Below are 14,675 nucleotides of genomic sequence, written 5' to 3'. Positions count from 1 at the left end.
CCCCCCCCGCCTACACACCAGACACACCCACCTCCATGCTTGCTCCTGCTGATGTCTGGCCAGACCCCCTGCCACCACACCTTTTGTTGCTCTCTGCTTTCCTCTGGTCCTGTCTATGCCATACTCCTTCCCCAGCTACTCACTGTGCCCACCTGCTGAGCAGTGTTCTCTAAAGTTCCTGTCCTTGGCCATCCCATCTCCCATATCCACTACCTATACTTCCACATCAGTCATACCTAACCTATCATGGCTCCAACTTCATGGCAGCCTGTTAACCTTGAGGCTCTGAACTCCCCTCAGGTTCAAAGCTGAAGTCACCAACCCATTCTCCAGGCCTCAAACAGGCTCCCTACCACCTACCGTTCAGCCAGAAACCAGCCTCCATGGTCACCGACTGACCCTGCTGCTCGGGCTGAGATAGCTTCAGTCCAAGCTCTGCTGTAGCCAGTCCCTCACATCCACCCTCTGTGCAGGTGACCAACACAGGTCAGCTCCAGAGGATTTCAAGAACATGTTCAGCTCCTGTCTGGGGCAGCTAAAGTCCTTCACAATGCACTCCTCTTCATCTTCTCCTCCTCCAGTGGGACTGTTTCCCCAGGCTCTGACCCTATAGCACTTCTTCTGGCTCTCTGCATGTCATTATCCTCCTCTGTCTAGTTCCAAGGAAGCACTAGTCACCCTGTCTGCCTGTGGCTACTTCCCCATCAAAAGACCTGAGAGCAGGCTCTGTGAGAACATAGTTCCATCCCTCACCAGCCTGGCCCAGAGTCCAGCTCAGAGCGGGTCCAGGTAGAAAACACCAGGTGCAGCTGACCCAGCCACCAAGGCAATGTCCAGCCCTTACCACTCTCTGAGAGCTCCATCTCGCTGGCTCCTAGGGCCTCACTGGCTGCTGTCTCCACCACCCCTGTCTCCTCCTCCTCCTCCTCATCGTCCTCCTCGCTTTCAGTCACACTTAGTTCCTGCAGTTTGGTTTTGGTGCTAGCGGCCTCCTGAGGTTGCAGCTTCAGCTGTACAGTGTAGAGGTGCTCCAAAACTCGCCTCTGAGGAACAGAGAAGACATGCAGCTCAGGACTGAAGGTAACACAAGTAAGGCAGGAGCGAGGAAGAAGAGGATGGAGAGAGAGACAGGAATGTGGAGCAAGGGGGACATGTAGGCTGCAAGAAAGTCGAGCTTTTTGGGGACCAGGTATGGGTGGAGTGCGCCCTTGCACCTGTAGTCGGGGCTGCTGGGCCTGCTGGGCACAGCTAAGAGCCTTTTGGAAGCATGGGGCCAGCAGCTCATAGGCATCACCAGCCTCCTCATGAGACAGCGCAATGTTGAACCAGGTCTTGGCTTCCTGGAGCAGGAGAAGGAAGAATGAGGTCAGTGATTGCAGCTCATCACAATCTGGTGGCCATAGCCAAGGCCTGGCTTCCCCCTGCTTCCAACATGAAACAGGAATATCTGCTTTGGCTCTGAGCTCCATCTTCCAACTGCTGGAGGCTGACAGTCCTAGGAAGGAACTGCCTGTCCCATGGGGGTGTCACCCATGCCCTCCACTCAAGAATAGCAGTCCTAAGGTATAGCCATGGGGACAAACCTGCACTTTGGGAGGGGAGCAGGGCACGTCACCTCCAGGGCATTGCCATTGCGTAGCCTCAGTTCCTCTTCGTAGTGGTACACGGCCCGACGGTGATCTTTCATGTCTCCCAATGTGGTAGCCAGGGACACATGGATAATGGCACGTTCGACCTCTGGTCTGTTCAGCAGCTCAGCGAGGTGCAGCTGGGAGCAGTGCCAGTAAGGCCTGGGGCTGCCACCCTGGCCAGACCACACTGACTTCCCTGGCCCTTCCCTTCCACCCAGCCAGAGCTACACACCTGCTTCTGGTAAGCCTCAGCTGCCTTGGGGAAGTCACCTGCCTTGGAGAACAGGTCCCCCAACTGCTCACAGATGGCCATGGCACCATGAGTGTCACCACCCTCGGCCTCCTCCAGCTGCTGTTGTAGCTGGACCACCGCTAACACTGGCAGGAAGGGGCTCATGTGAGGGGGCGGCACTGCAGATCCTGCCTCCAGCTCTGCCATCTGCGTGCTATGTGCCTGGAAGTGGCCCACCTGCCCTCTCCATACCTCCACCTGCTCATTGGTATGAGAAATAATAGGAGGGTCTATCTTGCCTCAGGATCAGAAGAACTAATACATTTAACAATTCAGGACAATGTCTAGCTTGAAGGGCTGACCACTATCAGCCATCACTGATGATCAAATCATTGGCATTCCTGAGCCACATGTATGCCACCTGCTTTCCCATCCCATGAGGTTAAGGGAACAGCTATTATCTCCAGTTTGTCAATGAAGATGTTGGCTTGTGGGTAATGGCCCAGCCAGTCTCCTGATCACCCTTCAGGTGCTATAAGTACAGAGAAAAATAAGGATCTCCTTCCAGCAGGAAGTGGGGGACCTGCCCCTTTTGCTGGAAGCTGATGCTGCCACCTCTCCAAGGACACATGCTTAGTCCTCCTCTGCCAAGGTAATCAGGGCCCTGTACAGCCCTTCCTGGGAAGTTCAGCCCATGGGCCCTCTTCCAGGCTCACCATACTTGAGATTCTGGCAGACTGTTGCTCTCTGCAGAGGCTTCTGGGACCCTAGCCGGTAGGCCTTCTTCAGGGCTCTCTTTGCAGCCAGAAAATCCCCTAGATCTTGGAGAACCTAGAAAGCAAAGGAAGGTAAGGCTTGCAGACCCCTCAAAGGCTGAGCCCACCCAATGGCTGAGCACAGAGCCACAGAAGGCAGGTACCTGTGAGATCACCAGGCAACAATCACTCTCCATGAACCGCTTCCTCATGGTACGTGCGCACTCCCGGGCCCCTTCCAGGCAGCGCATGGCCTGGGAGTGCTGCCCTCTGTGCCAGTGGATGGTGCCCAGGTTGTAGCGGGCACGGAACAAGTCCTCATAGAGGTGGTTCTGCCTGCAGGGGGTGACAGATCCTGAGTCCTCAGGATATTTCAGCTTTGGAACAGGGGACAGAGAGTATCAAAGTGTTCAAGATGGATGCTGATGCGCAAGGAACATCCAGTTCCAGTTATAGCTACTGATACCACACAGACCCCTGCTCTACCAAGTTATGGTCTCAGGGCCCAAACCAAGCCTCCCCCAGTATGCAGCACAGACAAGAGAGGCCTCTTTCCCAATGGAAAAATCAACAGAAGGCGGGGATGAGGCCCAGACAGGCAATCCTCTCAGGAGTGTCCTGGGAGAGACCTCCCCAGCTACTTCCTCCAAGAAAAGGGGACTCCACTCCCTCCTAGGGCAGGGCTTGGACCTTACTCAGCGAGGAAGATGCTCTTCTTGAAGTAATCATTGCACAGGGCTGTCTGCTGCAGGCTCTCGAAAGTGAGGCCTAAGTTGAGATAGAGTCGGGTCCTCATCTCGCTCAGCTCTCCCTGGACCAGTGTCCCTAGAAGATGCCCCTTCAAAAACTCAGTCACCTCCTCACCACATGGTTCCCCACTTTGGGCCTATTCAGTGCCTATCCAGACCCTCTTAAAGACCTTCCTCCTTCCTCCCACTGTGGGCACCGGGGGGGGGGGGTTCTGCCACAGACAAAGCATGGAGTGGATAAAGAGCAGATGACCTCCAGGTACAAGGTCATGGGACGCATGGGTCCTGAACCCTCTCACACAGAAGACTTGCAAAGGGAGAGTCCCAGAAGGTGGGCTCCAAGCCAGCTGGCAGGCACAGGGTCACATTCTCCTTGGACTGTGGCTCAGGAGGCAGAAAGTGGGGAGAAGCTGAGCCCACCCTCCAGTTGTTCATCCACGATAGCCAAGCTCTTCTCAAAGGCAGCCTGTGCCTGAAGCAAGTCATCCCTTGACTGGCAGTGGTCATAGATGTCCAGGTGGGTGCGGCCGATGGTGGCCCAGGCCCTCTGCAACTCGATGTGGTTGGACAGGGAACGGGCCAGCTCCAGGTAATGGTGCTGGTGCTGAACATGGAAGGAAATTACTGCTGTGAGCTGACCCCACCTTATGAAAACACTGTACATTCAGACTTCAGGGCATACTTCTCCTACTAAGGAAAGCTCCCTGCTCCCTCAATCCCCTACAGAGCAGGCCAGGGTCAGGACACACATGCCCCTTTCCTCTATGCCAATGGCAATCTGTGGTGACCACTGCTCCACACTGTAATCAGTTAGCATGGTCATGGGGAAGGAGATGACTGGAAGTCAGCTAGGCTGTTGCAGCACTGCCCCCAGCAGCCAAGGTCAGGAAGGGTTCTGTATGGATATGGACAGGAGATCCTGATCCCTCTTCCCTCCACAAACACAGATAAAACAATATAGTCATTAATGATTTCTGTGCCAGGAAAATTAACTCCTGCCCCAATTCCAGGACTGTGGCATCCCCATCTGAGGGCCATATACTGGGTCCTGAAGGTGAGGTTGTGTCATGCCCGGTGTCCCCTCTAGCCTGAGACTCCTGACAATGAAGACTGGGCCTCCCTCCTTAGAAAGGGACCCCAAGAAGTAGAAGTCAGCCGGGCTGGGCTATGGCTAGCATGGATGCTCCACACCTGCAGGGCAGCTGAGTAGTTCTCCATCTCAGCCAGGCGCTCTCCGATCTTGCGGTGGGCCACGGCACAACCCAGGGAATCGTCGACGCTCTCCAGAAGCTGCAGTTCCTGCCGGTGTTCCTCCAGAGCCTCTGTGTAGCGGCCTAAGCGGGCAGGGGCACAGCACGACCTGGCCAGGCAGCCGCAAGGGTGCGAGAGCGTGCGGGGCAGCAGTCCCTCGGGCGGGGCCTGTCCAGGAAGGGTCCGGTTGCCTCCCGCCCGCCCAGCCCTGGACTCGTCCTCCCCGCACCGAGGTCCCGGCCAGCCCGGCGCGGGGCAGCACTCACCATGGCTGGCCAGGAGCTCCCCCAACTGGTGGCAGAGGGCGGCCTCCTCGCGCAGCTGCCCGCCCCTCTGGGCCTTGGCCCTGGCCTTGCTCAACTCTGCCGAGGAAGAGGGACCGAGGCTGAACCTCGCCTGGCGGGCCCAAGGCCAGGCCGAGGTCGAGCTCCAGTCCAGCTTCCCTAGCCTCCTCGTTCCCTGCACTCGGGGTCCCCGAGAGACTCACGGCGAAGCTCGCGCTCAAGAGTCATGCTGGAGCTGCCGCTGGATCCGGACTTCCCGCGCTGCGCCTGTGGTCCCGCCCTTCATCGTGCCGTCACGCAGACTCCGCCCTAGTTCCCCCGCTCAGGCCCAGTGCCGCCCATCGGCGGCGGTGCGGCGGGCAGGACGGGCGCAGAGCTTTCTGGGAAGTGTAGTCCACCTATCATGAAGCATTCTGGGAGTTGTAGGCTGGCTGTCGCAGAGAAGTGGACTGACCTGGGAGGATGGGCGTCTTCTCAAACTCCACCGTCGGTCCCGGGCACTGAACCCTGTGTCCAGTCCGAGGAGACTTGGTGGAGACCCCATTTCTCCTAGCAGGCGGCAGGACGTGGACTGGGGCAGTACGGGTGTCCAGGCAGGCCGAGACTCAGCCCGCCCAGGGTTCCCTCAGTCCACTCACTCTTCTGTGCTCCAGCACCGGTGCTGCCGGAATCCACCTGCCCCTTTCATTACAGATGTTCTGTAATGCTGCTCCCTAATTCCTACTGAAATTAAAATACGGCCGGGTTCGGTGGTTCAGCCTGTAATCCCGCGCTTTGGGAGGCCGAGGTGAGTGAATTGCCTGAGCCCGCGGGTTCGAGACCCGCCTGGGCAACTTGGTGAGACCTCATCTCTACAATAAATCAAAAAAATTAGCCGGGCGTGGTAGCGCGTGCCTGTAGTTCTGGCTACTTGGAAGACTGAGGCAGAAGGATTGCTGGAGCCCAGCAAGTCGAGGCTGCGGTGGCCGGGAGCGGCCACTGCACTCCAGTTTGGGTGACAGAGTGAGACTCCAACTAAAAAAACAACAAAAAAAAGAAATTAAAATACACACAAAACCTACTCACCCACACAACTTTAAAAAACGAATGTAATGCCTTAATGTAAGAGAACATAAACGTGATCATACATTTGAGTATTTAGATATGTAGACATAGTCAAGGCATCAGAGGCTCTCCTTTTTCACAAAAGCCTAAGCTCACCTGCACATGCAGAACAACACAACTGAGTCATATTTGGGGACTCAAAAACCCAGGACCATTGGGGAAGGAGGAAATGTGTTTTCCAAAATCAACAGAGCAAAATACTGTTTCCTCAACTCCTCAACGTGTTTGCCAATTGCATTTCTTGAAAATTTGGTGAATCTATGTTAAAACCGCAAAATTCTCATGCCTGTAATCCCAGCACTTTGAGAGGTGGAGGTGAGAGTATTGCCTGAACTCAGAGGTTCGAGACCAGTCTGGCCAACATGGCCAGACCTCATCTTTACAATAAATCAAAAAATTAGCCGAGTGTGGTGGCACACGTCTGTAGTTTCAGCTACTTGGAAGGCTGAGGTGGAAGGATCGCCTAAGCTCAGCAAGGTGAGGCTGCAGTCTGGGTGACAGAGTGAGACTGATTCAAAAAACAAAACTGCATAACCATTTTGTTGTGAGGTAAAAAGGAGTTAGGATCTAGGCTCAGAGCATTGTAATTCAGATTTCTCACCCACACAAGGGTCTAAGGGATGTTTGGTATCCTGTGACTTGGGGCACCCAGGCTCCAGATCTCTAAATACCTGTGCTGTTACCTGGAAGACCAAATGCCATGCCTTGGGGCTCTCACTCCTAGCTACACAACACACTCACAACTGCACTCCGGTGCCGTAACTGGTGTCCCCAAGGCAACAGAAGAGGCTGGGTGCACAGTCTGAGGAGTCCCAGAAGTGGGAAATAGATGGGCTTATTTTCTATCGTAATCAAAGCAGATCAGGGAGGTAGAACTCTCACCCAGCAAGATCTGTTGGGGAGGGAGTGGCATGAAGCCCTGATGGGTCCCTGGGTCCAGGAAAGGCTGCCCAGTGCCATGCTCAGGCTACCTCAGTGCTGGCCTCTAAGGTTTCAGGGGTGGGATAAAGAAAAGCTGCAGAGCTGTGCAGGGGTAGTCTTTAGCTACAGGAGGAGGGAAACCCAGGTAGCCCTACTTTTTGGAGGGTAAGGTGTTCTGCCAGCCTCCCAGCTGGGCCTGAGGAGGAAACAGGACATGGAGGCCTGCACTACCAACCCTTTTGCCCACCCAAAGCATGGCTCTGAAACCAAAATTTTCCCCTGAGCTGCTAGAAACTACCCTTCCCAGCTCCAGGGTTCACTGGATAGCCACCTCCTGGAAGCCCAATTCCTCTTCAGAGATGACCCAATTTCTCTATGCTTGTTTCCCCACTGACCAGATAAGGTGTGTGTAAGAGGCAGTGCTATGCAGGGTTGAAGGCCTGGGTTGCTATAGCCTGGGGACAGCAGAGAAGGCTAGCAGAGTCCAGATGGCCCAGCCGTGAGGCTATCTTCTGGTAAGGAAACACAGACAAAACATGGTTTGGAATATTTTTTTAAACTACAGTTACATACAGAAAATATCCAAAGAGAACGCAGATCACAAAAGTGACACATTAAGTCATTTCTGATAGCGGTAAAAACACTTCTTGCTCCGCTCTTTAAAAAAGTATTTTTATTATTTTTGTAAATGTCTCACTCCGGGCAAACTGAGGGATGTGGTGCTCACAGGGGGTTGGGGTGAGACAGGAGAAGAAGGGTGGGGCCTGGCTTGGGCTATGCCCTCCAGGTGGTCCCTTATATCTGCTGAGGTTGGAATCCCACCCCCTCCATCCTCAGAGATGACAAAGGACCCAATTGGGACACCAAGATGACACAGGATCCTGGACACAAACCATTGGGTTTGGCACCCCCAGTAATATACAGCCCACAGTGATGATGCTACAAGGAAGTTTGTGCACCAGTCCCCAGCAGCTGTGGACATACTATAGTCTTCCTGGATGCCTGGTCCTCCAGGCTGTAAGGCTCAGCTGCTGCATGTGATGGTCACAGGGCAGGTGCCATGTTGGGGATGACAGTGAGATGCATTGGCAGGCCTCTTAGGCACCCCAGACACACAGCATACCCCTAGGGAGGACCCTGCTTGAGTACTGCCCTTCTGTCCCCCAATCCCACAGGGCTGCCCACCCAGAAACTAAGGAGGCAGGGCTGCAGAAGCTTAGCCGCCCTAGATCTCCTACCTCCTTGTGGCCTCCCAAGCCACCCTTCTCTGGTAGCCACACATGTACATTCACCTGCACACAGGGATCATTGCCTCTAGGCCCCCAACCAGCACAGCTCCTACAGGCTGTTGTCCTAGCCTAGCTGTGCCCATGGGAAACAAGCCTCCCACCTGGCCTCACCCAGGAGACACGCTGGGGCCTGCCCCTCTGCTGAGTCAATCTCTCACACAGGCACTCAAACACACAGGTGGGTACGATGAGCCTGCCCCCACCCCAGCACCCTTCACACTATCACCCTGAACCCAGAAAGATTACCCCAAAGAACATCTGATCTCCAGAGATGCCAAGGTGCAGGTCACAGTCTCATCCCTTTATGCTTGCCCTCCAGGCGTGGAGAACGGGTAGCACCAGGGCCATGAGATTCACCCTGGTTGTACCTGAGTCAGAGGTAGCTGCTCCCAAGAATGTGCGAGGAGCTGGGGTGGGGTCTTTCTTTGTAGAGGGCAGAAAACCAAATGGGATCTTCCCGTGCCCTCAGTGGCTAGGCCACACCAACTTTGAGTAAGAGAAGGCTCTCCATGAGAGGCACTCCCAGTCAGCCACACATCCCAGGTGGGAACAGGAATTCTCAGAAACAGCTCCCAGAAACTAAGCCCATGAGGGTTCTCCCTGTCCTGGAAGGGAGAAATGACTCAGAGGACCACACTGGGCTATGTTCCCTAGTCATGCCCAGAAATATTGATGGGAGTTGCCTTCCACCCCACAGAGGGCCAGGAGTAGAGCCCAGGAGGCTGGCCAGGGCTGCCTGAAAGCACAGGGTGGTGGGAGGCCAGGCCCAGGCAGCTGTCAGGAGAAGGTGAGAGCTGCTCTGAGGCATGTGTGGGCCTGGCTGGGGCAGAGGAAACCAGTTCTTTGGTATTGAAGCAACAAAAAGCTATTACAGAAGAGCCGTATCTCCTAAGCAAAGGTGACAGCGTCAAGGTCTACCCTTCCCAGCAGCTCTGAGGGTCCGACCAGGGCTTACTGCTCCAGGCAGGGTTCCTTCCCACTCTATGAGGCCTAAGCACTGGCCCTGCATAGCCACCACAGGGAGTATCAGAGGGCAGCCAGGTTGGGAGGATGAGAAGCCAGACTGCCCAACCTGAGACCTCTACAGCACCCCCAACACAGGACCAGCAGTCGGTTCCCAAGAGCAGCATGGGGAACTGCCCACTCACACACTCACCCAGCCATGCTCACAGCCAGTGGTCCCCGGAGCTTTCTTCACAGCCTGGGTACACCAGGTCCTTGAGGCTGAATATAGTAAGTAGAATATCTCTCACTAAAATTGCATAACTTATAGAAGAGCCTGTAAAGAGTTTAATTTTTTTTCCTGGGAAGAGACAGAATTCACCCTGCATTCCGAAATACATCTGCTGAGCCCTGGTGGCTGAGTCCTGCCTCCCTGGGAGCGCTGCTTGGTCAGAGAAGCCCTGAGCCTGCTCGAATCACCCTGCCTAGGTCTGTCTTGAGACCCTATGACAGAGTGTTGGGGGGGAGTAGCAATGTCTCTGAGTCTTTCCTGTGGGGATGCGTGCAGGCGAAGTAACAGGGACGTGGTGGGCTCTGATCCCCAGGCCAAACCAAAGCTCCCATACTGTCCATTCGAAGCCACGCCTTCCCTCGAACAAAACAGAAAATAGGAAACAAGGCTGCCTTTTTAATTGCAATCAAATACGCTGTCTGAAGTCAGCAAGGCCCCCTGAGCCTGGCTGGGAACCATGCACGGAACCAGAGCAGGCATTGCCACCTTGCTGCACATAAGGGAGCGGGGGCAGGGGTCACTGCACCTCTCACCCTTCTCACCACCACCGTCTCTGAGCTTCCAGGTGCCCAGTGCACTGTCTCCTCTTCGGGTCAGCCCAGCCACCGGCTGCCTTTGGGAGGAAGGAAGGCAGGGGTGAAGGGGGGGTGAGCCGGAGGCGGGGACCCCATCGCACACGCATGCAGACTTTCCCAGTGTGTTTGGTTTCATTTGTTCTCTTCCTTTGCTAAAATGATCAGATAGTCGTGTGAAGCTGCTGCTGGGCCAGGGGTAGACAGGACAGCAGTACTGGTAGGCTGCCTGTCAGCTCCTTGGGCATCCTGGGGCCCCGCCCTACTTTTGTATCTGGAACAGGAAGAGCCGCAGGTTGATGTTCTTGGCAGCCAGCAGCTTGTTGCACTCCACGGAGTCGATGATGGGCAGCGGCACGTAGTCTGTCTCGTTGCTCTCATTGGTGAAGACAAAGTGGTAGATGACAGGACTGATTCTCACGTCATCATAGGGGCCCTTAAGCAGCAAGAAGGAGCACTCCAGAGGCGCTGTAACCTTGCTCTTGAGGAGGAGCTGAAAGGAGAGTGTGCGCTTGCATGACAGGTTGGGGTTGCGCTCTGAGTCGTTCACACGAGCCTTCAGGACCCATGTCTGGTTCAGCACTGTGAACCTTGGCGTCTCATAGTACAGGCGCGTGATGAAGTCATCTGTGCGGTACGGCCGGAACTGGACCTCTGCAGAGACAGACAGGGCCAGAAAAAGCCAGCTGTTAGTGTGGGCAAATCCGGGCAGTGGCGCCTTCCCCGACTGGGCCAAGGACAGGCTCAGCCAGGGAGCAAGGCAACTTACCCAGACACAGCGAGCTCTACTTGTCACAAGGCAAATCAAACGCAATTATGGCAAATGGAGGCGCACACAAGCTTTGGGGGGAACAACTACAAACAGAATTAACACGAATTAGCTGGAGAGAGTCTAGAGGCTGTGAGTGGTCAGGCCACATCCCAGGCGTGCCCCGACCCACAATGGCCTCCCTCATCGCCCTCGGCCCCAGGTGTCCCCACAAGGGTGGGGGTAAGTAGACACACAGACAGGATGCAATTCTGAGAACAAGTGCACTTTATTGGTTCTGATACAGAGCTGCCAGAAAAGCCGGCAGGTGGGTGAGTGGCACCCAGCCCTGCCTGAGGGGAGTGCCAGGTCCTCAGGCGTCAGGCTGACTCAGGCTCTGCAGGCCGTATGCAGGGGTCACCAGTCAGCAGGCGGCCCTGCCTTCACACAGTCCTCTTGTGCAGCCCACACCTGTGGCTGGCAAGTCCCTCCGTGGAGGTGTGGGCTCCTGGGCAGCCAGTCCTTCCTGCACAAATGGGGCTTCCTACCCAGCCACTGCTGCAGCCACAATGCCCCGGCTTGCCCAGACTCCATGAGGCTTGGCCTGGACCATGTGCCACAGTGCCCGCCAGGACAGCTAAAGCTGCTACTAACCAGGGACCATGGCCTTCTGCTGCTGAGGGCCTGCTCAGGCCCATGCCCAGCCAGGCCCAGTGCAGGCAGCATGACATGATTGGCTGCCTGTGACCACCCTGGAGCTTTGAGCTGTCTGCCTGGCGTGGGCTGAGCAGTAGAGGGATGGTGCTTCCCTGAGTGGCCCCAGCATCAGCAGGTGCTTCTTGCTGTTTTCTGCACCAGGCTCTGGCCTGGCTCCTGATCCCCGGCATGTTCAAAAGTGGAGGCGGTGGCAGTGGCCTGGAGAGCCATGAGATCCAATGGGCCTGGGCCCAGTCCAGCCTGTGCGTCTGTGGGTGTCCACTCCCAGTTCTACAGTTTGAGCCAGGCACCCTCAGCTCGTTCTGGAGCCCTGTCCCTGAACAGCTTCGAGCCAGCCTCAAGAGGCCCCAGGGCCGCTGCAGTGACCGCCTGCAGCCAGGACCAGATTTGACAGAGTGCTCTTCTTGCCCCAATTCTCAGGGGCGAGTCCCCAGCTCCCAGGCTTCCCTGAGACATGCCCACTTTCTGGTTAGACATCGACTGTCCCAAGTGCCACCCGGTACAAGTGCCACCTTGCTGGGGTGGTGGGGCCAGGGTGAGGAGGACAAGTGGGAAGGGCTGCCATGAAAGTCACGCAGGTATGCCCTGGGGTCCGGCCCAGCCCCTCCCTCTGCTTAGTCTCTGGCCTGTCTTCTTCCCTGAGGTCTCCTCCTGTTCTCTGGGAGCTTGTCCAGAGCCCAGTCATCCGGCGCAGCCAGTGTGCGCTGCCCAGAGCCTGCTGCCCCCAGGTTCCTGGCCACCAGATCCCTAAGCCCACACCTGTGCAGCATGCAGCAGGTGGTGAGGCACCTCACCTGTGTAGCCAATCTTCTCAAAGCTGAGCAGGCTGAAGATGCTGTTGTAGAGCTGCATCTCCTTGCGGTGGCTCTGGTCCATCTCATCCAGGATCTCCATCAGCTCATTGCCCGTCTTAGTTGGGTGGGCACATGCAGCCTCGTGTACTGTCAGCTCATGGAACGGGCCATGCCACGGGCAGCCAATGCGCTTGTACTTGCACTGGGTCACCCTGGGAGGAGGTGAGCACAGCAGTCATGGCCCATGCCCTGAGCAGGTAGTCATGACCCGCTGTTCTCCAATGTGGCTTCCGCCCAGCCTGTTTAGCCATGAATCTCTTCCTGCAGGACACATTTAACCATGAGCCCAGTCCCTAGGACAGGGGTCAGAGCAGATGTGTATGAAAGAGGGAGAGGGAGAGGGAGAAGGAGATATAGACAGAAAGAGAAAAAGGGAGACAGAGGGCAAGGGAAGGAACAAGTGCAAGCTGTGAGCTTGCATGCCTCCTGGACCCACAGCTGTGTCTCTCCTCTGCTTGGCAATAAGTGGCTGCTGACTGTGGTCTTGGAACCCGCATAGCCTCACTCCAGGAGAGACTTGGTGGTTGGCCCCCACTGGCTGAGTAGCCATGTCCTCTTGACAGTGTAGCCTCACCCTAAGCTCCCAGAGCTCCTGAGCTAGCCACACTGTGCTAAGGCCCTCAAGGGGCTACTTATAGCCACAGAGAGTCCTGGAAGGCAGGGTCAGGTCCAGATAGCAATTGGTATAGACTCCTGTCCTATGTAGCTCTAACTCCCCTTTCAGGGCCTGCTGGGTCATCACTGGGCTGCATGTGCAGTACCCAAGACCCTGGCAATAAGTATTGGCCAGATTACCATGTATAGGGACCTTGCCTGCACTGGGAGTGGTGGGGGCGGGGGGAAGCCTCCAGCCCTGTTCTTGGTACCATGTGAGAGGCTGAGCCCTTAGCAGTTACCTGTCCTGACATTCCTCTTTCTGGTGCCTCTCCAGGAGGGAGCGGGGAAACTGGCGCAGGCAGAAGCCACATTCTGAGGGCAGCTCACTCACGGCTTTCTCCACAGCCAGGTTCCGGCAGCAGAGGCTCTTACTGATCTCACAACGACAATTGGGGCATGTGGCCTGCTCCTCCTTCAGCCGGGCATCTGCTAGTAGGTGGATAAAACAGCCAGCGCACATCAAGTGACCATTAGTACACTGCGAAGAAGGAAAGGGAGATGAAACTCACAGACCTGCGGGACTCGTGCAAGTGCACGCACCCGCCCATGTCCTCCGGCTCCAGCCAGTGCCAGGCCAGTCATCCTGAGGGACTCCGGCTGGTAAGGAGAGGAACCTGTGCCTGTCTTTGAGTTGTGCCAGTGTTCAGCAAATACTGAGAGTTGCTCAGAAGGGACAGGCAAAGTCACAGCTGACTTGAGCTCTTGCAGAGACCGAGTCTCAAGGGTAAGATCTTGTCAGTTTCTGGAAGTTATAGCTCTTTCCTGATGCAAGTGGGACTGGTGGTAATTGATTTGGCCACACTGAGCCTGGCTTTTTCCTATCCTAGGGGCCAGGAACTGTCCCAAGTCTCCTACAGGCCCAGATTTTGGGACTGCCCCCCCCGCCCAGAACACTGGGCTCTTGACCTGGCACAGCAAGAGCACTTAGCCAGCAGCTGCCTAGTGATGCTGCTGCCCACACTGAGGAGTGGGAGTGGATGCTGCTGCCCACACCGAGGCAGGAGTGCCCTTGTGGACTTTCAGAAAGGTCGTACATGCCAGGGTGTGAGGATATGGCTCAGAGTGAGCCCAGGTTTGGCTCTCTCTGGTGAGCCCAAGTGAGAGGTGGCAGCTATCACCCATTCAGAGAGATTGGCTACCTACAAGGGCCTCTTGAAGCTGTGACAGGTGGGAGACCAGGATGACCCATGTCAGGGGCAGGTGGGCATATGTTGCGTGCCTGTGAGGTGGAGCTGGAGGCTCCAGGTGGTATATAATGCTGACTTGAGCTGGTGTAAGTTGAGTTAGCAGGAACCAGGCCCCGCTCACTGGGGCTCCTTGCCCATGTCAATGTCCAGCTACCAGTATACCCATCTTGGGTCTCTCTTTCACTTGACAGTGCCCATTTGGTGCCATTGAGAGACACATGATAGGATGTGGGCCCAGCCCAAGAGGGGCAAACAGTGTGGGAGGAGGAGAGGCCCAGACCAGAACCAAGAAGTACAAGAACAAAGACCTGAAGCTGAGCAGACACAGCTTCCCACAGTCCTGGCCCATGGGCAGACCCAAGGGTCCAAGAACACTGAAGTGGAACATGTGGGTTTTGGGCTGAGTTTTTTTTTTGAGTTGGAGTCTCATTCTGTTGCCCAGACTGGAGTGCAGTGGCTGCTCCTGGCCACTGCAACCTCGACCTGCTGG

At 55.9% G+C, this 14,675-nt stretch overlaps 2 protein-coding genes across 3 annotated transcripts in view; both read right to left on the bottom strand.

The window, feature by feature from the left end:
- The window catches only part of TONSL (tonsoku like, DNA repair protein), a 13,737-nt gene extending 8,600 nt beyond the window's left edge, over nucleotides 1-5,137 (bottom strand). Inside the window, exons 1-11 of the mRNA XM_008070007.2 lie at nucleotides 5,106-5,137; nucleotides 4,885-4,980; nucleotides 4,559-4,701; nucleotides 3,788-3,971; nucleotides 3,314-3,443; nucleotides 2,783-2,954; nucleotides 2,580-2,694; nucleotides 1,864-2,009; nucleotides 1,616-1,768; nucleotides 1,215-1,340; nucleotides 845-1,043 (exon numbers count right to left, since the gene is read on the bottom strand). Coding sequence (XP_008068198.1) covers nucleotides 845-1,043; nucleotides 1,215-1,340; nucleotides 1,616-1,768; nucleotides 1,864-2,009; nucleotides 2,580-2,694; nucleotides 2,783-2,954; nucleotides 3,314-3,443; nucleotides 3,788-3,971; nucleotides 4,559-4,701; nucleotides 4,885-4,980; nucleotides 5,106-5,130 — 1,489 coding nt within the window. The 5' untranslated portion in view covers nucleotides 5,131-5,137. The remainder of the gene's footprint in view (nucleotides 1-844; nucleotides 1,044-1,214; nucleotides 1,341-1,615; nucleotides 1,769-1,863; nucleotides 2,010-2,579; nucleotides 2,695-2,782; nucleotides 2,955-3,313; nucleotides 3,444-3,787; nucleotides 3,972-4,558; nucleotides 4,702-4,884; nucleotides 4,981-5,105) is intronic.
- A 4,337-nt stretch (nucleotides 5,138-9,474) lies between these two features.
- CYHR1 (cysteine and histidine rich 1) overlaps nucleotides 9,475-14,675 on the bottom strand; it is a 15,747-nt gene continuing 10,546 nt past the window's right edge. For both annotated transcript variants that reach the window (XM_008069978.2, XM_021718552.1), the window contains 3 exons: nucleotides 13,238-13,476; nucleotides 12,282-12,493; nucleotides 9,475-10,676 (listed from right to left, as the gene is read on the bottom strand). In XM_008069978.2, coding sequence (XP_008068169.1) covers nucleotides 10,285-10,676; nucleotides 12,282-12,493; nucleotides 13,238-13,476 — 843 coding nt within the window. In that variant the 3' untranslated portion in view covers nucleotides 9,475-10,284. The remainder of the gene's footprint in view (nucleotides 10,677-12,281; nucleotides 12,494-13,237; nucleotides 13,477-14,675) is intronic.

Source organism: Carlito syrichta, unplaced genomic scaffold (assembly GCF_000164805.1).
Source record: "Carlito syrichta isolate Samal-C Ts95f unplaced genomic scaffold, Tarsius_syrichta-2.0.1 Scaffold312719, whole genome shotgun sequence".
Lineage (NCBI taxonomy): Eukaryota > Metazoa > Chordata > Mammalia > Primates > Tarsiidae > Carlito > Carlito syrichta.
Note: the sequence above shows the minus strand (reverse complement) of the source record. Positions and strands in the feature narration are given on the sequence as shown.